The sequence below is a fragment of the Haliotis asinina genome, chromosome 11, assembly GCF_037392515.1.
Source record: "Haliotis asinina isolate JCU_RB_2024 chromosome 11, JCU_Hal_asi_v2, whole genome shotgun sequence".
Taxonomy (NCBI): Eukaryota; Metazoa; Mollusca; class Gastropoda; order Lepetellida; family Haliotidae; genus Haliotis; species Haliotis asinina.
Window position 1 is genome coordinate 34,436,886 of NC_090290.1, and position 26,519 is coordinate 34,463,404.

At 39.7% G+C, this 26,519-nt stretch overlaps 1 protein-coding gene across 1 annotated transcript; it reads left to right on the forward strand.

Annotated features, from left to right (window-relative positions):
* LOC137255384 (telomerase protein component 1-like) lies at positions 1-26,431 on the forward strand. The gene is made up of 18 exons (XM_067792827.1): positions 1-264; positions 1,227-1,441; positions 3,087-3,188; positions 4,837-4,912; positions 5,618-5,732; positions 5,966-6,093; positions 6,962-7,066; positions 7,552-7,713; positions 9,849-10,077; positions 10,585-10,796; positions 13,360-13,506; positions 14,336-14,521; positions 17,553-17,731; positions 18,483-18,696; positions 20,084-20,282; positions 21,296-21,378; positions 23,007-23,190; positions 23,623-26,431. Exons 1-18 carry the CDS (start codon positions 1-3, stop codon positions 23,952-23,954), a joined length of 3,132 nt encoding a protein of 1,043 aa, XP_067648928.1. The 3' UTR covers positions 23,955-26,431.
* Positions 26,432-26,519: the final 88 nt, after the last annotated feature.

A 26,519-nucleotide genomic window follows, 5' to 3' on the forward strand; every position in this document is an offset into this window, starting at 1 on the left:
ATGGGCTGTGGAGCATCTTCTGGATACACCAACTTGGAAGACATTAGATCCTACTCCTCAACCACAGCCAGCAAGCCCACAAACAACATGCAGGCAGCTCCAGAAACGGCCTCCATGACAAAGAAGGATGAAGATTCAAAATCTAATGCTGAAGAGTTGATGAAAGATCTGAACATCAGTAGAGATGATGAAACTGTCAAATGGTGGGATTTGGTGGATGACCTGATTGTCCGGGATACCCCTGTGATCAAACCCCACACAAAGGTGAGAACTTCAGCTAGGAATGTGTGTAAGTGAGTTTAGTTTCATGCTGCACTCAGCAATATTCCATCTATATATCAGTGACCAGTAAATAATTGAGTCTGGATCAGGCAATCCAGTGATCAGCAACATGAACATCGATCTGTGCAACTGGGATACGATATCCTGGCAACAAAATCAGTGAGTCTGACCACCTGATCCTGTTAGTCAGCTCTTATCAGGAAGGTTGTGATGAATGGAAAATAAAAGCTCATGTTTCAATGGTTTGATGAAAGCTATATACCTAAGGGACAAATCATGTCTATTCTTTAAGAACTTGTTACATATGTCCTCCCAAATGCTTACAACCAATTTTACCTTAGAGTATTCCCCTAAACCCCACCCAAAACCCCACCCAAAATCACACCCACACCTTTCATACCCTCCCAAATTTTCTCTGGGCATGCTGTATGACTTAAGAACTTGAAAATGTGTTATGGTCACTGTAAATGTTTTGAGCTCTTGTCACTGAAAATATGATAAAATATTGTAGCAATACAAGTGACAAAATAGAATGATCAAAATATATCAACAAACTGATTACTACATCTCTCTGATTGGTCTCTCGTGAAGACTTTGCTATACTCAAAATGTTGCATACTATAACCAAAAGAATAGATAATAATTTTAAGGCCATGTATACATGACTTACATAACCCAAGGTGCTAGAAAGTAATTGGTCATGTGACTTATCCCATCGGGTACCCATTTTCTACCAGGTGAACAGATAGAGCATTTTGTGTTATTATTAGTTGTTTTACAAATTATTATAGATTTAATTTGCATATACAGAACTGATATTGAACATAATACCAGTATGCCATTCTTATACATTTGAATCTGAAAATTGATACTTCAGTTTGTAATCAATGACATTTCTAATCTGACCTGAATAAAATGATAGTTTGTCTAACACTCCTTTCCAGCGCAAGACATGGAAGACAGTTCGTCTCTTCATCAGCTCCACATTCAAGGACATGAGTTCAGAGAGAGAGGCCCTGGTGAAAGGGGTGGTTCCATCACTGAGACAGTGGTGTACTGAGAGGCGCATACGCCTCGTGGAATGTGACCTCCGATGGGGTGTACCCAAAGATTCTGACACCCGGGAAACATTCCTGGCCTGCTTGTCGGAGATTGACAGGTAGCATCTTCACCTTTGAGGGTCAGTGAGGTAACCTAGGGGTTCAAGCATTGTCATGACAAAGACTCAGACTTGACTCCCACCTGGGTACAACATGTGAAGCCCATTTCTGGTGTCCTCCACTCGGATATTGCTGGAATATTGCTAAAGGCAGTGTAAAACAGTTATCACTCTTTAACTTTGTACATTTTTACTGTGGCAGATCTGTACATTGCTGTAATATTGCTAAAAGCAGCGTAAAACAGTGCTCACTCTTTAACTTTGTACATTTTTACTGTGGCAGATCTGTATATTACTGGAATATTGCTAAAAGCAGTGTAAAACAGTGCTCACTCTTTAACTTTGTACATTTTTACTGTGGCAGATCTGTATATTACTGGAATATTGCTAAAAGCAGTGTAAAACAGTGCTCACTTTTTAACTTTGTACATTTTTACTGTGGCAGATCTGTATATTGCTGGAATATTGATAACAGCAGCATAAGACCATACCCACCCAATCACTCACTGTTCAACTTGTTTACTTTGGTGGACCTGTACAATGTGTCATATATATATATATGTTTTGGTTCGCTGTTTGAATGTTTGTGTTGTCAAAAATGGAGAGTACATTATTGCAGCAATTAATGGAACGCAACCTGAAATTATTGTCATTTCTTGTTTGATTCTGATTGATATGTACCAGCAGTCTTTGAAAATCCTGCTGGTTTTCCCGTCTGATGGTACAATATTTTGATAAGGATAAACAGAATTTGAAAAGACTTCCACCCCTAACCCCCTAACACCCTTAAAGTGGATTTATACTTTTCAAACCATCCATATTGTGATATTATCCGTGAGTATTTTGGCAAGAAGTATTGCAAACATTTCATGTTTGTTTATTATTCACATTGTTTAAACTAAAATCGGCATAGAAATTCATTCACAAATGATGTTTCAATTCAAAAGAATCCAAATGACTCACAATAATCTTCTGACCCTAATTTTTTTTCAATTAGTAACTTGACATTTTCTCACTGCTTATGCAATTTCCACACTCCCCATATCCACTGTGTCAATAAATGCCAAACCATGATGCATGAAAACATTTAAACTTAATATGTGAGATGGATTTTATGCTACTTTGGCACTGTTCCAGCTATAACATGATAGGGTAATGAGAAATTAGGAATCAAATCTGGACCCTACACCCCCTTACGCTAACTGATGTTGTAACTGAAAAGTATAGCTTGACATGCACCTATGTGAGTTTATCGACCCTCTCATCAATATTCCTGCAGTATCAGGGCAAGGGACACCAACACTGGACTTCACACATTGTAACCATGTGGGGAATCGAACCCAGGCTGTCATCAAGAACGAACACTTTAACCACTAGCTAGGGTATCCCTACAATCACAGTACTAAAGAATAACCAGACAAATGTTGAAAAGGGACTGATGTATTAAAGAAAAGTATCTTGTAGTACCATACAATAGTAAAGTGACCATACTGTTTGTCTATGGTGTTGAAAAACAAACAAAAAAATACAAAATTAGTGTATCACTTATGTTTCATAGATATATGCTGATTTTTGTCTGTGAAAACGTACCAACATATGTTTCAGAGGAAATATTCTGTTTTCTATACGATCTCTTTTTTTGTAGATGTCGAGAACAAAATGAGTGCCCATACTTTTTGAACATGTTGTCTGAGCGCTACGGGAGTGTCATGAAGCCGGAGGAAGTACCAGAAGACATCAAAGTCAGGTAATGCATGGAACAAAAAGAACCTTTGGTTACTAACATCCAGGGTAGTTAGGTATTCTGCAACTCAAGACAGTGTAGCGGCATGGTAACTTACTTTGTTTGCTTGTTGTTTAATGAACACTCAGCATTATTACAGCTATATGGTGATGGCTTGTAAATAATCAAGTCTTGACCAGACAATCCAGTGACCAACATCACGAGCATCAATTTATACAACAGGGATATGATGACATGTGTCAAACAAGTCAGGTAGATACCATCCAATCATGTTTGTCAGTGTGCCTCTTACACCAAGCATGGGCTGTGTGCCAGTGACCTGCATCCAAGTTCCATTCCTTTGGAAATGTTTCATCTGTATGGACATATATTACTTTTTCTCATATCTGTTGGACTGGCAACACTGGTTGCTCACAAAAGGGAACATACTCTACCTTTCTTTAATGGTATAGAATGTCAACAAATCTATATTGGATTCCCATTGTTACACTATCTCGTAATAAGACATGTTCATATCTAGATCTGTTCCCAATCTAGTTGATCTATTTAACTCAAAAGTTCATCAATAGTGTTTATATTTATTTGGGGGGAAAGTGTGTATCCCTCTTATACATACAACATCCATTTACCTTATCCACGCAACCCACCATCATACATATCTACACGTGCCTTACTATGAAATCTGTAATTCTATGTTGCCAAAATGAATGGCATATGTAATATTATTGAAAAAGCTTCATAAACACATAAAATAGAAATCAAGTATAATTTATCCCCAAAAGTGCCCCATATGCAAGACCAAACTTTCCACATGTCAGTTCATAATTTAAACAGATGTCTAACAATATATCTAGATGATAGCATATCAAAAAGTCTGAAAATTTCAATGAAGTGGCTACTAAATTACACAGGAAATTAAAAATACATGTAATAGGTCAAAACAATGCTGATCAGGCAAGTGGTCTCATGTAGTAGATTGTATTACTGATGGCCCACTTTAAATAGTATTTTCAATCAATATATTAAGAGAGATTCATTATCAATTGAAAATGTTATTGTGTTGACCTTCAAGTCATGGTTAATATCCATTAGGTACCATCCATTTGACCCAAAATGCCTTCAAATATTTATTTTTTGAAAGCCATCACTGTCATGTTGACTTTGTAGGTCAGGGTCACAAAGACAGACAACTCATGTAAGCAGTAATCTCTGACAACTAATTATGCTTCTATAAATGGGCAGGAGCTGCAGTATGCCAAATTTAATAAGGTTTTATTAACTTTAATAAAAAGTAAAATTGGAAACATTGCTTTTTTGTAGGAAGTGAAGCTGAAGATTAAAAAAAAACAGCACAAAAACAAATCACCATTCTTTAAAAAAGAAAAATTGTGAGGATAATGCTATAGACTAATGGTTAGATTTTATGAATCATCCAAAATCATCTTTCTCTGTTGGTATACCATTATAAACAGTGTCTGTTGTTTAAGGTTGCTCAGCTACAGTTTTAGTGTCAGAGAAGTAAGTGATGCTGTTTGATTGGTATGTCATAGTAACCAATGATGTCACAATGGTCTTCGAAGCATTGTGATGTAGTTTCATTGAATGACAAGTCCTGTGGAAGACTGGATGATAAAGGTTTTATTTTCGTCAGGTACAAATGGCTGCAAGGGATGTCAGTGACGGCACTTGAAGTCTTCACAGGTGCATACTGGGAGAGGAACCCCAATGTGAGATGAGGAGCTTTGTAATGTTTATACTTGTTTAAGATTAGTGTCTATATGTAAACCTAACAAGTGTGTCACGTGTGTGCGTGATGTGCTTAAATACAAAATGAAAGCACACACTTTGTTTGTGTGTTCATTTGTTGCTTAAGCCACACTCAGCAACATTGCAGCTATGTGGCAACAGCCTGTCAGTGATCAAATCTGGACCAGTTGATCCAGTGATCAACAACATGAGCATCAATCTATACAAATTGGATACAATGACATGTGTGAACCAAGTCAACAAGCCTGACCACCTGATCCTGTTGTCACCTCTTACAACAATCCTTGTTTCCTGAAGACTAATTTGGACAAAATATAACATGAAAGCACACAGAGAGGTTGATCAGGAAAGTAGTATACTGCACATTTGGAGAGGACTGTGCACTGAGTTGTGGTTGTGGTTGTGGTTGTGGTTGTGGTTGTGGTTGTGGTTTTGATTGTGGATGTGGTTGTGGTTGAGGTTGAGGCTGAGGTTGTGGTTGTGGTTGTGATTGTGGATGTGGATGTGGTTGTGGTTGTGGTGATATTAAATATAGAGAAATATATGTGTGGAGATAGAAGTTATTTAAGTATCATAAATTATGCAATATTGTAGTAGAGTTGGAATGATTCCTTGATGTTGGAAGCATTTTAGTTGAATTCAGAAGCTAAATTATGTTTTTGCAGGCGCTGTTTATGATGCGTCAACCAGGCTTTTTGAAAGGTATAAATGATGAAAACATTCGCAACATTTATCAAGAGACTGATCCTGAAAAAGCTGAGTCTCTTCGGGTCCTGAAAGGTGAGTTTTGGAAACTTTTATATATCTATGTATTTATTACAAGTGTAATTGTGTTTGTTTGTTAGTTTGTTTAACTGCACTTAGTAATATGACAGCTATATGACCTTTGACCTGGTCCTGTCAACATTTTAATAGACCCAGGCCAGTGGCATAGTGTGAATGTTGAGCCCTGTAATTGTAGTGCTAAGATGGCAAGTGGGCCCTGGACTCATGTTTGTCTCTTTGTGTGCCAGGCAAGATCAGAGAGAAGTTCCCCGACAGGACATGTGACTACAGCTGCCATGTGGAGAAGACGGAAAACGGCAAGTTGATACTTGGGGGACTGAAAGATTTCAGCATGTATGTCCACAACCATTTCAAGGTAATGATAATGATAGTAATAATATATACTGAGATAAACACTGGTAATTGAGTGTAGGAAAATTCAAGAGGTCCTTTGATATTTTCCAGGTCTCATCACCAGCTTTGAATAGTGCTGTAGTGACGAAAAGTGGAAAGTAGTAAAGGAATACTTGAATTTTAAGGTGATCCTTTATTTGTTTGTCTATATGATGACCTTTACCAGCCTGACTGTGACATGATCACCCGAATACCAGGTTCATTGTGTGCAAGATTCCATTCCCGAGTGCGAAATAGTCTCCAAATGTTGCTAGCCAGTCAGGCAATTTATCCCTTAAAGTTTCCATCTCACAATATAATTCACTAGCCAGAACTTTCTGTGCAGAAACCATGCAAAAGATTACAAAAATGTAAAATGCCATGAAACAAATAAGAAAACACAAGTCTGAATTCCTGAAAACTCTCTAACCAGTTGAGCTAGTGATTGTAGAGCCTTACCAGCCACAGGCTAGAGATTTCACACACTGTCAATTTCCGAGGCATTTATTTATTAATATCCCCAAATTCTCAGCTCCCTGGGGACCATACAAGATGAAGGATTTTACAATATCTCAACAATCTGAATGTTGATTATATTCAGAATTTGAATTTGAATCAACTAACCAACAAGGAGAAGGGCTTCATTCAGACTGAATGTCTGGATGTTACATGTATATCTGAAGATGTATAGAAATTCTAGATGAAAAGTCTTGATAACCTCTTGCTTTCTTCTAGACGTGCAGGTGGTGGGGTAGTGTAGTGGTTAATAGATACAATGTGTGAAACCCATTTCTAGTTGCTAGGATATTGCTGAAAGAACGGTATCTAAACACACTCACTCACTGTTCCAGGCGTGTATTGAGAGGCAGTACCCGGATGACTCTCTGCAGCAGCAGATGACGGAGGTAGAGGTGGCATATGCTGAACAGGAAGACTTCCTTCTCCTCAGATCTCAGGTAATGATGATAATAATTACAAACATATTCACAAACAAGGGGGCAGTGGTGTACCCTGATGGTTGAAGTGTCCATCGACTCTCACAGTGATCACCCAGTTAGGTCAACTACAGTGTAATGCCACAATTAGGCGACCTACAATGCTGTGTCACCATTAGGTGAGCTACATTATAACATTACAATTACAAGAGCTACAGAGCAGTGACTCAATCAGGTGAGCTACAGTTTAGTGTCACAATAAGGTGAACTACAGTATAATGCCACAATAAGCTAAGTTACAATGTAGTGACACTATTAGATGAGCTACGTTACAGTGTCACAATCCAGTGAACTACATGTAATGACACTATAAGGTGAGCTACAGTGTAGTGTCTCAGTTAGGTGAGCTACAGTTTAAAATTGTCACAGTTAGGTGAACTACAGTATAATGCCACAATTAGGTGAAGTACAGTCTAATGCCATAATTTCTTGTTGATTGTTGCCAGGGTTTGAAAGGCCGTGATGACATACTTGACAGAATCTCCAACTACATCAACACCAATGCTGACAGCAGGTGCGTCATGTACCTGGCTGGATCAGCAGGGGCTGGGAAGAGCTCTCTGATGGCAGCCTCAGCTGGGAAGGCCATTGGAAATGACAAGTTCAAGGTTGGTCTTGTGGTCAAGGCACATGGACTGAGGCTTTGTGTTTGGGACAGACTGTTAGATTCGGTCCCCTCTATATAAACCTGAAGTGTGCTTCTCATTCTATATTAGGTCATCTCTTGTCTTCCCAGAATAACCGCATCTGAGGTCTTTGTTTTGTAAGTAAGACCTCTCATCAACATTCAAATGAATTGTATGAGTGTTTGAAATCAATTGAAAAATATCGTCCATGATTAAGTGCAAATGTTTTCCCAAGCAAGATGGAACTGCATCTCTCAGATTTGTTTGCAGATGCTCTACCACACGGCCACCGGGCCAACAAAGGATGTGGGTTTTAGTTATCTGTCTATAGTTACTGTCATTAAGTTGATTTCACTTGTGCTTCAGTTATTGTTGTGTAGCTTCATTAAATGATCATGTGCATTGTAATTATTCATCGTTGACGGTATATATGTGGAAAAAACACTTCTCATCAGTTTTCGTAGACAATGTCAAACTATCAGGGTCAGGGAATCCCTCGGGGCTATGTCCTTCCCTCCCCTTCATGTTTTACATTGTCTGCCAAAGCCTCAGAGGCACCTTTTCTCCTGTACATAGTGGAGCAGATGGAGTGTCGCCAAGGAGAGTGGAACATTGGTGGTTGGATCTAAAGGGTTATATTTGAGATAACACTTTCTGACTAAAGTGTAGGGTGGTGGGATAGCCTTGAGATTAAAGTGTCCGTTGGTAATGACGAAATGAGTGATATTGCTTAATGTCCCATCACCAGTTTTGCAGCTATTTGAGGTGATCGTCACATTGAAGACCCAGTTTCAATTGCCACATGGGCACAATGTATGAAGCCCATTACTGGTGTCCCTCACCGTGATATTACTGAAATATTGCTAAAAATGGTGTAAAACTGAACTCAGTTACTCACTAAATCACAGATTCTAGTAATTTTATTTGTTTGAGACCCCTCTGGGATTTCGAAGTCACACCCTCAGTGGTAGTCACCTAATCATTTGCATACAACATCCATCTCACTTAGCCAAGTGCTGGTGCTTCAGTGCAGTGGAAGTCATTCACCTGTCTGTCCTGGCTGTGGACACCTCTGGCAGTGGAAATTGGCATACCTACCACTGTACGACTTTGGAAGGCTATTAATACATAATGCCATTCAGACAGATTTCAAATGTAAAAGTACTAGAATCTGTAATTTACTCAGAAAATGTAAGCCCAAATAATCATATCATATGCTACGTTATTTACTACATTCTAAATAGCATTGCATATTCATTATGGTTTGACTCCTTAACTGAATCTAAACGTAGGTTTATCTTGACGCCCTGATGAGTTGATATTTGGCTCCGTCACTGAAGCAAATGATAAAAATATTTGAATATTTAGCTTAAAATTTCCTTTTATGTCTGGATGTGCAAAATAACCATTTTCAAAAAAGCTACCATCAGTCCATATTGTGTTTCTCAGTCTTTCAGCCAGAGCCATTTAACTGTGAAGTCCTGGATAATCCCTGCTCTGGTTTTAGTTGCCATCTGCGCAATAGAGCAGAAAATCAGTGATTCAATCCAGTGGGCTGTCACACCAAAATGCTCAAGGACAGTACTTGTTGGTACTTTACCTGATGCTCAGATTCACAGTATTGAGACAAGAATGGTTTGGTTTGGAGTCAGCATGCTGATGCAGTCAGACTTCCAAGTCCAATAGTGGCATGGTATCTCAGTGAGTGAGTGCATTTGGTTTTATGCCACTTTTAGCAATATGACTGCACGGGACACCAGATACAGGCTTCACACATTGTGATCATGTGGAAAATTGAACCCAGGTCTTCACATGGTTTCATACGAGGTAGATTTCTTGCTGTCTTACACCACATCCTATGGTTTGAAATGTAGTTATCACCTTGTTCATTCACACTGTCATTTCTGTTGCCTTGATGACTCAACAGAAAGTCCTAGTACAGATCCTTTGATGTATAGCAATCCAACAATTGGGAATTGAACCCAAGCCTTCAGTGTGACAAATGAACGCTTTAACCACAAGGCTACCCGCCACCCGGTATCCCAGAGAAGTGGCTGTGGGTGTTGATTTAAAGGTTCATGTAGATCACTCACAGCCCGCTTTGTTAATCTTTCCAGGTGTTCTTCCATTTTGTTGGTGCTACTCCAGACTCCACAAACATGTACCGAATTCTGTCAAGGATGTTTCATGAGTGCATGCCCCCAAACACCGTTCCTCCCATTGACTCTGATGAGATGATGCGGTACACAGAAACCATGTTTGAGAAGTCCACAGAATATGCTCTTGATCAGGGATACGAGAAGCTGGTTGTGTATATTGATGCTCTGAATCAGATGGATGATGAAGGTAAGTCCTTTTCTACCTGGGGATACCTGTAATCAGGTGTCTGAGATTACAATGAACATAACATGTTTTCGATGTAGTGCCTTACAAATGTTGCTTACTGTCACAGTGTACAACAAAAACACATTTTTACAGATCATGACTAATAGGATGGAGTGTTCAGGCTAGCTGACTTGGCTGACATAAGTCATTGTGTCCCAGTATTGTATATCAATGCTCATGCTGTCGATCATTGGATTGTATGGTGCTGGTTACATACTGCCATCATAGAGCTTGAATATTGTCATGTGCAGCATAAAACAGACCTTGGTCTTCGACATGATAAGCAAACACTTTAACCACAAGGCTACCTCAACAATGTGTGAAGCCCATTTCCAGTGTCCTCAGCCGTGAAAATGCTGTAATGTTGCTAAAAGTGACATAGAACCATACCCACTGACTCACTAACTCACTAACTCACAGTGTAAGATGAAACCCAGTGTTAACAACGTGATCATTATCCTCAAACAGGGATGGCTCATAAACTTGGATGGCTGCCTCGTAAACTTCCAAAGGGGATGCGGCTCATTGTCAGTACACTAGAGGGAACCACCCTACATGCTATGAGGTCACATGAGGTCCAGTGTGATGAGGTTATGGTGGAACCTCTGAACCAGGACTACAGGACCAAGATTGTTAAAGAATATCTGGCCGACTACAACAAGCTGCTGGACAAGGAACAGGTAATTACAACAGTGGCTCAAATGAATTCAGTGTTGGTTGGTTGGTTAGTTAGCTGGTTGGTTGGTTAGTTGGGTTGGTTGATTGGTGAACAGGTGGGTGGGTTGGTTGGTTTGGCTGGTTGGTTGGTGGGTGAGTTGGTGGGTGTGTTGGTTGATTGGCTGGTTGGTTTGTAGGTGGGTGGGATATTGTTTGGTTGGCTGGCTGCTTGGTTTCTTGGGTTGACAAGTTGGTTAGTTGGTTCTTGGCTGGCTGGCTGATTGATTGGTTGGTTGGTTGGTTGGCTGGCTGGTTGGCTGGTGGGTGAGTTGGTTGGTGTGTTGGTTGATTGGCTTGTTGGTTTGTTAGTGGGTGGGTGGGATATTGTTTGGTTGGCTGGCTGGTTTGTTTCTTGGGTTGACAAGTTGGTTAGTTGGTTCTTGGCTGGCTGGTTGATTGATTGGTTGGTTGGCTGGTTGGTTGACTAGTGGATGAGTCGGTGGCGTGATTGGTGGACAGGTGGGTAGGTGGGTTGGTTTGACTGGTTGGTGGGTGAGTTGGTTGGTGTGTTGGTTGATTGGCTGGTTGGTTTGTTGGTGGGTGGGTGGGATATTGTTTGGTTGGCTGGCTGCTTGGTTTCTTGGGTTGGCAAGTTGGTTAGTTCTTTGCTGGCTGGTTGATTGATTGGTTGGTTGGTTGGCTGGTTGGCTGGCTGGTTGGCTGGCTCGTTGGTTGGTTTGTTGGTGAGTGGGTGGGTTATTGTTTAGTTGGCTGGCTGGTTGGTTTCTTGGGTTGGCGGGTGGGTTAGTTGGTTCTTGGTTGGTTGGTTGGTGAGTGGGTTAGTTGGCTAGCTGGCTGGCTGGTTGGTTGGTTGGTTGGTTGGGGGGTTTGTTGGTTGGTTGGTGTGTGGGTGGGTTGGTTGGGTGGGTGGCTGGGTGGCTGGCTGGTTGGTGGGTGGATGGGTGGGTAGGTGGGTTAGTTGGGTGGCTGGTTGGTGCGTAAGTTGCACACTCAGCAGTGTTCCAGCTATATGGTGACAGTCTGTAAATAATCAAGTCAGGCAAGTGTTGACTGACGCAAATGACATGTGCCAACTAAGTCAGTGAGTCTGACCATCCAATCCTATTGGTTGCTCCTTTAGAAAAAGCATGGGTTACTATCACTATCTTCACAGGCATAGAGTTAGTGTCCACCAACAGCTTTAATCCTCTCGCTGTTTGTTATTCTTGCTGCAAGCAGTACTGTTATATCCTCACTGTGTTCCTGTCATTTATCATAGGTGAGTGCAGGCTGTGAAACAGCTACTGGCCTGCAAAGCTAGTAAAAATTCAGTAGAACCAGTAGACAGTAAGTGAATTTTCTTGGGGTCATTTTGTAAATATATCTCTCTCTTCAACTTAATTTATAATACACTTTCAAATCTTGCAAGATTATGACTTGATTGAAATGTTCATATCAACAACTCAGAGATGAAACCCATGTATATATTCTATGTCGGAGTAGTGAATTTTTCTGTGGGCTAGTAACTTACTGGCATAACTGTCCCAACTGGCTTGCAAAATTTGCAAACTTTCACACTCTGGGTGAGTGAGTGAGTTTGGTTCCATGCTGCATGTAGCAAAAATGGGGGGACAGCAGAATGGCTTCATACATAGAAGCCATGTGGGGAATTGAACCCTGGTTTTTAGCATGAGTGAATGCATTAAACAAAAGACTACCCCACCATCCCCATTTCCAAGATCTTAGATGACATTTTAAATGAATAATTTGGTCATGAATATTTTGTTTTGTTGCAATTCTTGAGATTTAATGTTGATGTTACCACCCTTGTTTCTAGGGCCACTGGAGTAGTCTAGTGGTTAAAGGACACACTCATTCTGCTGGAGATCCAGGTTCGATTCCCCACATGGGTACAATGTGTGAAGTCCATTTTCTGGTGTCCCCCGCCCTGATATTGCTGGAATATTGCTAAAAGCGGCGTAAAACTAACCTCACTCACTCACTATAACAACCTTTGGTTATTGAAGATCAAATCTATACTGGACCTTCATGGGCCAAGAGATTGTGACTTTTGTACGACAAATCCTCTGGATTACAACTTGACTGAGATTTCTAATGTGTTCAAGTTCAAGTTGCACAGTGAAAATTTAATGCACCTAAGTCACGCAAAACTTCAGAGCGAGAAAACCCTAGTGATTGACCACTATCACCACTGATGACCTCTTTGTTCATATGGTCAAAGCCTTTGATGTTCATTGTTTGGCTGCTGTTTGCTATAGTATTACATATATGGCAGAGGTCTGTAAATAATCAAGTCTGGACCAGTCAATCTAGTGATCAACAGCATGAGCATCTTCACAATTGTGTTGTGATGACATGTAGCGAGCTTGACCACTCCATCCCATTAATCGCTTCTTTTCCATCAAGCATGGGTTGCTTAAGACCAATTCTAATCCAGACCTTTATGGGTCCTTTGAAGCTGGATCAGAAGGGTTGTACTTTTTGTATCCTTGCATTCACAATGCATTCAGTATTTATTACATTTTAGAGGAGAATTTTGAGTATTTTGTTCCTCTGTTTATTCAGATGCAAATATTGGTGACAAAGCAGGATGCAGGACGGCCGTTATATCTCGCTATCTCCTGTGAAGAGCTCCGAGTGTATGGGGACTTCCGGAATCTGACCAGTAAGATTCAGAGTCTGCCTGGAGACCTGTCTGGTGTTATTGAAATTGTAAGTTTGAACATTCTACTGAGCACTAAAATTTAAAAAAAAATTGTCTGAAAGAATACTGTACTCAAATTACCTTCATTATTTCATTATACTAGACATTTGTATAGTGCCAATATCCATTTCGTCAGTTCAGTAGCTCAAGGGCACTTTGTTTTTCTCCCGATCATTGGATGTCCATCACAACAGCATGTCATATTTTCACTCTCGACTTCCTGGGGACATACAACTCTTGCAGCCTGCTAGGCACACCAAGTTCACAGCAAACAGTAGATATTGATACTTTTGGTTGTGTCATAATGTAATTTCTGCTTGAAACTGTTCCTTGACAAACATGGACACCTATAACCTCTTCCTCAAAGCAAACTCAAAACCAAGTTGATTCTTTAACAATGGCTTCTGACAGTCATCACACTGTGTCTAATTGTGTATGGTTCAATTGTTTAATTGTAATTATCTGTGTAACATAACTACATTTCACATGTATTTCAGGTGTTTAATTTCAGTAGGGGTGTCTGTAATCTACATAGGCCCATGGTTTAATTTTTCTACCTTCCCTGTTTTTCATGTCACATGTATTTGAGATGTTTAATTTCATATGGGGTATCTGGATATGGTTTAATTGTTCTACATTCCCTGTATAGCAGGGCATGCTTTCAACCCACTGATGACATCCTTACATGCTCAGCTTACTGACGATGTTAACCTCTTTGGTCATGTGGACAAGGGGTCTGACTTTGAATCAGAAAATCCCTAGTTCGAATCCCAGCACGCGACTCTGTAATTTTATGGCATCTACACCTGCTTTACATGCATGCCTCCTGTATTTCAGGTGTTGAATCGTATCATTAAAGAATATGGAGGGGACAAGGTTTCGGCCACACTGTGTCTCATTGAAACATCAAGGTTTGGCCTGTCTGAAGCAGAGCTGGTGGAACTCCTGGCAGTGGAGCCCCTCATCCCAAGCAGCAGCAGCACTGCAGTCCAGTTCACAGGGCAGAACATTCATATGGCAAAGGTACTGTGAGAATACACAATGTCATGTAGAACATACTCAGATGTAACACAAAGTGGCATGCGATGTTGGGTTTACACTGTCTCAGAAACATACAGATGCTAGTACTTTTAGTGATTTGAGTCATATCCTGGATTTAAACCCACATCGTGAGAATCATTCACCTAATTACCAGTGCTCAAAGTCAGCTGTGTAACCCACTCAGGAAACATAGGGGCAGGGTGGCTGAGTGGGTTGAATAGCTGAGCTTGTGTACTCGCAATTAGGTGCCAGACTCTGACAGTGTACCATATATCACCATGTATAAGCCGACCCTACAAATAAGCCAAACCCCTTAAAATCAGAGTCAAAATGGTATCTTTCATACATAAGTTGACCCCTAGAGATGGGTCGCAGCCAACTTACACCAAAACACATCTGGCAGTTACTGTCTTGGATGTAAAAACATAAGTATATTTGGTGAGAATATTTATAATATAATACAGATTATATGGACCATTATTCTAGAAACCCATGTTTGTTTTCCTTTTCATATCCACGATACTATGTTAATCCATTCAAAAATTAGGGTTTTGTTTAGTGTTAAGGTAAGATTTAGGGTTTGCGTTAGGGCTAAGGTGATGTGACACTAGTAGTCCCATATTCTGTAAGTGTACCAACACCATATGCCGAAAAACCAAATGAGCACATTTTATCAACAACTCAAGAACAGTGCTCTTAAAAGTTTTCAAATGTTAATTATAACTTACTATTTCCATCTTTTTTGAGCGATCGTGTAATGTAATTCAAGTGACATCTTGGCCTTTGTTGCCTCAAACTTTATGCATGGACTCAATGTTTAATGCTGAAGTACCTAACACAATACTTACACTAAGTTAGAACTCAACCCAACAAAAGTACCTGAATCTCTGCTTAACTTGGAAAGTGTAATATGAAACATATAGCGTGTTGCAGTATTGTATACCTACTTAAATCTGAAATGCATTAATACATACTTATGGTAAGGGCTGGCTATCTTTATACATCAAAGAGTTGAATAACCGTCAACAAAATCTTGATCGATTATTGATTTTGGAATTATTACAGATATTTGCTTTCAGCATGCAGCTGAATGTTGTACTCTTTGATATGTTGCATCCACAGTTGGCGATTTTTCTTCAAAACTGGAATTGGCATTCAGCAATGCCTGCTTGTCCAGGCTTAGTTATTTACAAACTGCAATCATATAGTTGTAGACTGTTAAACAACAAACAAACAAAACCAAGAAACAAGTTGAAATGTGCAAATTCCCAATCAGTAAAGGGACTTAACTCTGCCAGGCTAAAAGCCAAATTTTGCCCAAGATAGAACAGTAATTTGTATTTAAGTTTTTGTTAATGTAACTTTTGAGCTGAATGAAATTTTGTACTTCATACAATGAATTATAATTCCATTGTATTGCAAGAAATGCATATTTTCCAAGACAAATAAGTCTTATGTTACTGTAATATAGACCCATGAAGGTCCAGGGTAGAATAGGACTTCGGCAACCCATGCTTGCCATGAAAGGTGACTATACTTGTCGTAAGAGGTGTCTAACGGGACCTGGTGGTCAGGCTCGCTGACTTGGTTTACAAATGTCATCAGTGCCCCATGCTGTTACAGCCTGCTGCCATATAGCTGGAATATTGCTGCGTGTGGCCTAAAACTAAACTCACTCACGCACTTATGTATATAAATTAATGTGTAAATAATGATCAAGAATTATATAATTATCATTAAAGGGGCGGAAACAATAACAAAAGTTTACACCAGTCCACGGATATTGCTCCGCATCAGTGCCCCTTTAAGAAAACATGTAATAGTCCATAATCAAACATGCAATTATCAGTTAAAAAGCCTGGAATTACTGGTAATCTAATAGTTTAATAAACCCTATGTGTAAGTTGTCATGGTTCATTGTCATTCATCTCTCTTTCCTCCTGCTCACAAGTCAGCTAAAAACATTCACATTCTAAACATTTTCTCAGAAACATTCTTTCACATGAATTTTTAATTCAAATTTACCACCTGTCGCACATAGAAATTTATACCTGATACAATTAGCTTTTGAAATGTTTTTTAGATTCTTTTTGTTGACAGATTATCGCTCTATCCGGTAGTAGCCACACTGACTAAACTACATTATTGAAATGTTACTAATTATTTCTACAGCATCTCTTTGTAGGCAGCAAATGTAACCAGTAAACATATATATGTATTTAAGACCTAACAATAATTGGATTCTACTTAATAGGTTGCAAATAATAATTATACGCCTTGCTTGAAAGGGAATGTATTTTTGTAGGCTTGATACCTATGAAATTACAACACAGGTAACAATTTATTGTATACAGTAAGGGTATCAGGTATCTTTTTGTGTAAAACTATGGTTACCTTTGACCTTAGCCAGCAGACCCATGAAGATCTGGGGTAGAATAGGTCTTCAGCAGCCATGTTTGCCATAAAAGGCAACTATGCTTGTCATACGAGGCGACTAAAGAGATCGGATGGTCAGACTCACTGACTTGGTTGACACATGTCATCAGTTCCCAGTTGCGCAGATCAAAGCTCGTGCTGTTGATCACTGGATTGTCTGTCCAGACTCAATTATTTACAGACTACCACCATATAGCTGGAATATTGCTGAATGCGACATAAAACTAAACTCACTCACTCACTCACTCACTTACTCACCTCACCAAACATGGATGTGTCTAACAGACAGCTGATTGTGTGTGCTTGTGATTAGGTGCCTGAATCTGAGAGTGTGAGTTCAAATCCCAGATGGGACTCAACCCAATAAAAGAACTAGAATCTGTATCTTACTGGGAAAAACTGATTCCAAGGTCATCTTAGTAGTCCTTATTGAACGTCTTATGTTTTTTAGCAGTGGATATGTGATTTCAGTGGACATATTTATTGCATTGATAGCAACGGCAGAATACTTCTGGCAGACACTCATATTGAACCAGTCTTGAAATCAGTCTTACACCATACACTCACCTTGTTTCAGTGGGCATTTGTGTACCTGGGCCTTCATCAGTTCCTGCGCCCTTGTGGAGGGGGTTCAGATGATGGACGACTAGACTTCTACCACAGGACATCCAGCAAGGTTGTGCGCCAAGTATACCTGAAGGATGAGGCCACCAAGATGGCCTATCACAGACGACTTGCTGCCTACTTCAAACAATGGTAACTTCCACACCAGTTCATTGAATAATTAGCAATAAAATTACTATAGTTGAGCAGGGGAAGCCATAAGAATAATACAACAATAATTAAAGTCTTTTTACTGATTGAATCTCAAGTTACACCATATTTGGATGAACCCACAAAATGATTTTTGTGGTACTTTGTACCACATTGTGTCATTACTTGACATCTTTTAGACCTTATCTGTCTGTCGATTACCCTTTTTTGGTTTCATTCAAGTCCTTGTTTGACTTACAACATTTCAAGCAAATTGCTTGATATTTGCAGCTATTTTCTTGATTTTGCTTTGCCTAGCAAACATGGGATTCTTTTAAACATGTAAATTAAGACTTTGATAAGGACCTGGTCCCATTCTGCTATTATGTATATTACATGCCTTGATTTGGCACTGTTAGAGGCAGACACCGACATGATTTGTGCATATTGCATGTGAGTCATATGCAGCTGACAGTCCTGGTCACCCTATGCAAGTTTTGCATTCATGCAAACGTTTTCATTGAGTTCATACCTTTTCTGCATCTTATGTTTAAAGTTTCTGGTTGACGTATGTCATGATATCCCATTGCATTGATCAATGCCCATGCCATTTATCACTGAGTTGTCTAGTCCAGACTCGATTATTTACAGACCACCACCACATAGCTTGAATATTGCTATAGTGCGGCATAAAACTAAACTCACTCACTCATCCACAGTTATTATGATGTTTGTTTTGACAAATCCTTACCAGCAAGGACATTTCAAGGAAGTGCGAGGAGCTTCTATACCATCTACTGGCAGCCAATGACAAGGCTGAACTCCGGGAAGTGCTGACAGAGAGAGAAGTATTTGAGTATATGTCCCAGGACAAACACAAGCAGTACCTGATGAAGGCCTGGCAGCACCTTGGGGGATACGAAGAGGCAGCTGCTGCCTACACTGACTTCCTGAAGGAATACATTGAGGTAGGGGAGACAACTGTGTACACTGAGTTACTGTGAAATACATTGAGGTAGGGACACAACTGTGTATATTGAGTTACTGTGAAATACACTGAGGTAGGGGAGACAACTGTGTATGCTGAGTCACTGTGAAATACATTGAGGTAGGGGAGACAACTGTGTATGCTGAGTTACTGTGAAATACATTGAGGTAGGGGAGACAACTGTGTATGCTGAGTTACTGTGAAATACATTGAGGTAGGGGAGACAACTGTGTATGCTGAGTCACTGTGAAATACATTGAGGTAGGGGAGACAACTGTGTATGCTGAGTTACTGTGAAATACATTGAGGTAGGGGAGACAACTGTGTATGCTGAGTTACTGTGAAATACATTGAGGTAGGGGAGACAACTGTCTATGCTGAGTTACTGTGAAATACATTGAGGTAGGGGAGACAACTGTGTATGCTGAGTTACTGTGAAATACATTGAGGTAGGGGAGACAACCATGTATGCTGAAATACTGTGAAACATATTGAGGTAGAGAGCCCACTGAGGTTGGGGAGACAACACACATGTATACTTATTTCCTTCAAGAATACATCCTAGTATGGGGAAGCTATATGTATAGGAATACAACAACATAGGAAAGATGTGATATGTACCAACTGCCTTGTGGATGTTGATTCATTCAATATCTATTTCTATCAAAGAGCTCATATTTTACACCAGTTATTTTTCAAACAAATGTTCCCATTCCACTGAAGATCAAGTACAGAATTGGTCTTCAGCAACCCATGCTTGTTGTAACTGCTGACTTGGTTGATGAATGCCATTGTATCCAGACTGCATAGATCAGTGCTCGTGATGTTGATCAGTAGATTGTCTGGTCCACAATCACAGACTGCTGCGATATAGTTGGAATATTGCTGAGTGTGGCATTGAAAAATAAAAAAGCAAAACAATCCTATTGTTCCTCTTAAGTGAAAGGTTAAACTGTTTTTCATGCCACATTCATCTATATGATTGTAAGTGTAGATACAAGCTGATCTTCCATTCAGAAGAGATCATCAGAAGAGATTTGTTGCTGATCACATTATAAAGAATCAGCGATAAAGGCGATAGTCTTAGCTGGTGATGTGAATGACAAACCATACTCTCGTTGAACATAGAGAATATTCTGGATTTCATTTTCTTTTTATTCTTTGAATACAGTCCTAATGTGTTCTATGGTCAGCAAACAGAATCTGCTAAAATCTCAATCAAGCATCCAAACTGACATTGTATACAAATCCAAGCCCAATTAGAGTGGAGGTGCAATGAACTGAATCATTGAGGATGTCTTGTTTTGGCATTGCAGTACAATTATTACTGATCTTTGTGAAAACAAATAATCTTATTTATTCCACAGTCTCAAAACCTTAAGGATACTGATGAAGGTTACCGACTCCAGACCCGAGTAGGCTGGTTCATGCTGGACATAGGTCAGTACGATCAGTGCCTTGAACTGCTGTACAAGGTCATTGAGGGCTCCGTGAAAAAGTATGGCAAAAACTCAAAGGAACTTGCAGACCCACTGTATGCAGTGATGACTGCACTTTACAGGAAAGGTAAGTGTGTTTCCACAACAGTAGTGGCCGGAGGGTTAGCCGAATGGTTAAAGCATTCGATTGTCATGCTGAAGACCAGGTTTGATGGTTACAATGGTTTCAATGGTTACAGTGTGTCTGAAACCCCTTTCTGGTGTCCCACACATACTTACTTTAGCAACCAGATCTGTGTGTTATCATGTGTGTTTACAATATTCCATCAAGTTTGAGGTATTTAGTATGGCCACAGCGTTTGAAATAACTACCGGCCCAGAGGCACAGCGACGCTTGTTATTGTAACAGGGCAGCAGTTTCAAATTTGTGGAGGCCCTTAGTGTAAATTATCCCTCAATTATTTTTCCACAGAAATGGTTCGCCTTTTTTCTTTATTAACGTTTGGGAATCATCCACGATCCATCATGTTACAATAACTTACAATTCAATTCCTGGTATTTCTGTGCGTTTACGTCAGATTAACACCAGTTTAGCAAATACAATCTCTCTGTGTCTTTAGTTTTGCTTGATTTTGTTTAAGCAGTGTGAAACCATGTACAATGTAGTCTATTTTTTGGCCTTGCTGATTTCATTCAGGGCCTGTAGATTTTAAAAGTCTGCAGGTAGCAGCAGGCCCTGATGGCCAGCTGGTAAATTTAAGTGTTGCAAACACTGCATGGCCATCCCAGGAAACACTAAAATACTCTCATTGTTTTGACCTTGCAATCTAGATGACAGAAGTGTAAATGCCAACTGTAGACAAGTGTGGATATTTTTATGACAATGATACTTGAGTGAGATTCTAGTTACCAGCAAATACCATTCTTCTGTCTTGACTGAAGGGAATACAGATGCACAATATACTCAAGTAATGCATCTACTGTTATTCTTGTGGACTGTTTTATGTCAGGATTCTTAATCCACAGGACATTTGCCACAAAAGGTGAATTGAGAAAGGTGCATGAGGTAACCTGAGAAAAATAAATATAAGTTACTTTATCATGAAATATTTGTATATTCTCACAAACCTTTGCTTTCAGCTCTCACATTTGTGTACAACTCCCACCCTGGGTACACATCCAGCATGGAAAAAGGAAAAAAGTATGCTCCTCACTGTGATATGGTAAACTTGTGTTAACTTGTCTTACTTCTGATCATAATGACTCCATATGCAACATGATATGATTACCTGTCTCTGTTTGAAGCTGATTTAGTAGCCAGTGCTAAAATGTATAATTGTGTCCTTGTTGTATTAAATTTCCTGTGGGAACAAAATAATATGACAGTATCTTTCATACAAGTGTCTAAAGTTTGAACACAGTTTCTTAGAGATGAGCGCTGGTTTAAGTTGAAAAACATATTTGAACATATTCTTGTTTCTCCCTTTAATATATACAACTTGAGATCCATAAATAAGACTGTAGTGCCAATAAACTGAGGTAATGAGACCTGGGCAGATCTTAAATTTGGAAACATGATCATTAGAATATGCTTCTGAATGTTATGGAAGCTTTCATATGGGACTGTAATACCTCCGACCCATGAAGGTTCCAGGGTAGAATAGGCCTTCAGCAACCCATGCTTGCCATAAAAGGCGACTATGCTTGTCATAAGAGGCGACTATGCTTGTCATAAGAGGCGACTCATGGGATGGCTGACTGGTTCGCAGTAGTACAAACCAGTGATCATGTTGTTGATCACTGGTATGTCTGGTCCAGTCACTATTATTTACAAACCGCTGCCATATAGCTGGAATATTGCTGAGTGTGGCATAAAACTAAACTCACTCATTCACTGTAATACCTCCAGCCAGCTTGACTACCTTCTTCTTTTACTGTGTACCCACTTTTCTGCTGGTTAAACAGAGAACGTGTCTATAGGGTGAGACCACATGTATCACAGTGCTTTATTGTGGGGCAGGAGTGATCATGAAGTTCTTGAAACTCTCGCAAGGAAGGTTGTCTAAAAGTAGCCATGGAAAGAGCACATCTGGGGTGAAGGGGAAGAGAATTCCAAAGCACATCACAAGCGTTTGAAGAATCTGGCATCAAATATCTTCAAGATGTATGGTGCTTGTGAAGATTATTGGTTCAGAAATAATCTTCAGCAACCACTGCTTGTCGTAAGAGGTGACAAATTGGACTGGGTGGTTACACTTGCTGACTTGGTTTTCACATGTCATTTAATCCCACTTGTATAGAGCAATGCTCATGCTATCAATTCCTATACTGTCTGATCCAGACTTGATTATTTACAGTGCGCCACAATTTAGCTAGAATATTGCTAGATGTGACATTGAATAACAACAAAATCAACGTGAAAGGTACAGAAAGCAACATTAGTCAACTGCAAAGAGCATAATGGTTGTGTGTGGTCCTGTGCATAGAGCTCAGGTCATGAAGTTAGGCAGTGTTTTCTGTAGACAATCCTTGGATGGGTGACAGTATTTAACAGCTTGTGTCATGAGTGTTTCAAGGACTTCAGTCCTGCTCCACAGTGAAGCATGTGTGGGCTTGCATAAGGCAAGTGAGTACATGAACTGCATCTGTTCACCTAGGAGTGAATAGGTACCTGGTGAGAATAAATACCTGGTCAACTTTCTAGTACCTCACAGGTAGCATGGTTTACCCTGGATAATACTGTGTCACCACAGCATGCACAAGTGTGTGGAAGCAGGTGCTTTCTTCATGGCCATTATTTCTGTATTATCACAAAAGTAATCTCTCTCTTTTTTACTGTCTTCCTTGGCAGATTCACCGCTTGCACTGGGCACCTGATGACGATTACCTAGGGCAGGTGTTGTTGACCTGTGGATATTTTAAGGCTGCACTCCTCCAGGACGGCAGAGAAATCTTCAAAAAGACCCGAAACAAGAAGGGTCTGGCGGAGGTTCTGTACATGCTTGGGGAAAAAGAACAGTACGCTTCGGACATCAGTGAGTGGTATTGACTTCTCCATCATCCATCATGTTGATTACATTTCTTTCTTTGTCATATGGTCCTGTGAAGATCTGGATTAGAATAGGTCTACAGCAACGTGTGCTTGTTGTAATATGTCATCATGTACCAGTTGTCTCAGATCGATGCTCATGATGTTGATCACTGGATTGTCTGGTCCAGACTCGATATATATACATGTATCTGGAATATTGCTCAGAGCCACGTTGAACAACAAACCAATCATATCACCATCATGAATTGCTTTGCTTACATACCTATGAATAACTAAAGATTCAAGCTTCTGGTGGTTCACACATGTGGGAGATTAGTCAACAATAATAACTCTACAAGCTGCTTATCAAATCAGTAATAGTTATTTATCTTAATAATGTAACGTAACTCATTTATGATGTATTTATTGTTCACAGAAGTTCCAGAGGCCTTCTTTGAACAGTCCTTGGCTCTGTGTCTTGCCTCTTTTGGTCGCTATCATCTGAAGACTGCACGATGCTACCAGCTCTATGGGCAGATGTACTGGAATAACTGGAGCATGGACTCTGGGCATATGGACTGGCTTGAGAAGTGTCTGGACCTGTACATGATGGAGCTGGAGATCCTTGAGGAGGTCCAGGGGAAGCTTCATCCCAACACTGTACGATCCCGGGAAGATGTGATCATCATCCTACAGAACCTTGGCAGACATGAGGAGGCCATGAAATACAACCAAGATCAACCGGCTGATGCCAAGACCATTGTGTAACTGTGTCTGGATGGTATTTGTTGACATAGTTTGTGACACAACAATCACTAACTGATACCAAGGTCTTTACAAAACTGAGTGGATGGTGTAAGCACAGGCGAACTGTAGCGCAAATGGGGTTGCGCAACATTGTAAAAATGACAAGCCTTCCTACATGCAAGTAAAGCGAGCAAAGGTTGGCAATGTACTTCCGTCGCTACCATTCAAAAAATCATATTTAATCATCTGATCTGGCCGTATTTGAAAGTGTTTGGTGACAGGATTTAAGTGGGTAATGCCAAGATTATTGCAAAACTGTGTGCGAATGGTGCATGTAAATATAGTGACACAATATTCACCCTGCTGATGCCAAGATCCAGGGATGGATACACCTTTTTGAGAAAGGGTTGTGAGCAGTTCATTTTCATCCATTTTCATGAGAGTTTCAATGGTCATTTAATAAACCCCTATTACAACAGCTGGGGTGTGCATACCAGCACCCCCTACTGGATCTGCCAATGAGATCATTGCACAACAGAGTGTATAGTGTGCGAGGATGTGTTTAGTTACAGAGGTATTTAACCAGCTGATGCTTTATTATATGTTGTTCCTCAGAAGAAAATTGTTGAAGAGTGTTTCCTCGATGAATGAAATTGAGGGTGAAGAATGTCCAAACACAGTAAAACTCTGATTCTTTAGATTCAAGATTAAAAACCCTGGCCAAGATTTTCGAAGTTCTCTTAGCGCTATGCGAGTCCTAAGTTAATGTTACTGTATGTCACATACTACTATCTTTGTGCTAAGAGAGCTTCGAAAATCTAGGCCTTGTAATGGAACCGAGATAATATTAGTAATTTGAGATGAGATTTAAATCAAATTTAAACCAAATTCCTTAAAGGCATTTAGAAGTTTGTGTAATGATATGACAGATCTCATGGAAAACAACTTCTTATTTGTTTCTCCTATTTCTGGGCTAGTTCGTGCCCTTTCTTTATGTGGCTGAAGAAGGGACAAGAACTAGTACAGAAATGCCATGAGAAATAAATAAAGAACTGAACTTGTCATTCATAAGACTTGTCTTGTATTAAATTTTTAAACCATGTTTTCAGGGATCATTCAAGAACCATTCCACCTTCTACTTTCTCTTCTCATGTTGATGTATTTGACAAGAAGAGAAAGTTGTGCGAGATTTTGTTTAACATCCGAGGTCAATCTTCTCTCTGGAGTGTGCAGAGTACATTGTACAGTAATCTGCCCAAAATACTCAAAGGATGCATATCCTACTTTTGTACGCGAGATTTTCAAGTCATTGAATGGGTAGTGATGAGTAGTGATACACATTATAAAGAAGATTTACACAAGTCAACCTCACAGAGTATATTATCTTATAAATGAGAGCTGCAAAACAGAGTGCTTATGTGTGTATCTGTCAGAACAACAGAAGTAATATGAAAAGTATTGCCCTTTGAAAAGGTGACATGTATGTTGTCCTTGTTCTTGTTGAGGCTCAAAGGCTTTGGGCAGTGTAGGGAGATGTGTTTCTGGCAAAAACCAAACAAGTTCTTTTTCTTCCTTTTCACTTTGATCAGGAGTATCACAACAAAATGGCAGAGTGAGAGAGTGAGTTGGGTTTTATATACCTTTTAGAAATATCATGATGGGGAACACTAGAACTGGGCTTCATACAATGCACCCACTTGGGGAATCGAACCTGGGTCTTCGGTGTGATAATAGTAGGCATATATCTATAATGATATCAGTCATTTTTTAAAAAACACAATTGAACAACAATGTGCCTTGTGAAGTTGTGTTTGCTGTACATGATGTAAGTGTGGAAATATGTAAATTATATTGTGATGGGTTCACTCTGAAGTTGGCACCAATGACCCAGTTGTCTCTTAGGCATGTCCAAAATCAGTATTGTGGTTCAGATCCAACATTTGCAATTTTCATGTTTCTATGTTTGTAAACGTCTTTTCCATGCACTACCCACGAGAGTTACCTGGACTTCTGTCCTGCCTCTCAACGAAATATGCATGTGGTCTCATTCTATTCAACTGAGGTGTTCATAAATTACCTCTGTTCACCCAGCAGGAAATGGGTACCTGGCGAGATAGGTCATTTGACTGTTAAACTTCTAGTGTCAGCATTGGATTATCAGGGTAGTAACGTGGTAGTGCCTTGAGCATGCAGAAGTGGAAGCATGTGCTTTAGACATAGCCATTATGATCAGTATATTTTCCCAGAAGTTGTAAATATGGTATCCTGTCACTTCGGATTTCTTATTGTATGTAATTGGAATACTGAAAAATACCACCATGTTTTATTAGACCAAATCCAAGGTAGTTTAACCTGTTGCAATAGTTGTTTTCTATGTTCTGTGATAAAACAGTTCATTCTATTTTTCACAAAAAATGAATTTACAAATTATATTTACAGTTTATGTTTTTATTTAAAACTTTACTTTACAGTCTACTGTAATATTAAAGATTTTTAAAGATTTCCCGCCGTCTGTTTTGTTTGAATAATCTGAATAATCGAACCTGGAACAGACCACAATACACAGTGACTGACATAATGAGCAAC

Excerpts from the sequence above, each read along its gene's own strand:
- LOC137255384 (XM_067792827.1), top strand. The coding sequence starts at position 1 with ATGGGCTGTGGAGCATCTTCTGGATACACCAACTTGGAAGACATTAGA. Across the intron at positions 1,442-3,086 it reads TGCTTGTCGGAGATTGACAG|ATGTCGAGAACAAAATGAGT; the intron begins GTAGCATCTTCA and ends CTTTTTTTGTAG. Across the intron at positions 3,189-4,836 it reads CCAGAAGACATCAAAGTCAG|GTACAAATGGCTGCAAGGGA; the intron begins GTAATGCATGGA and ends TATTTTCGTCAG.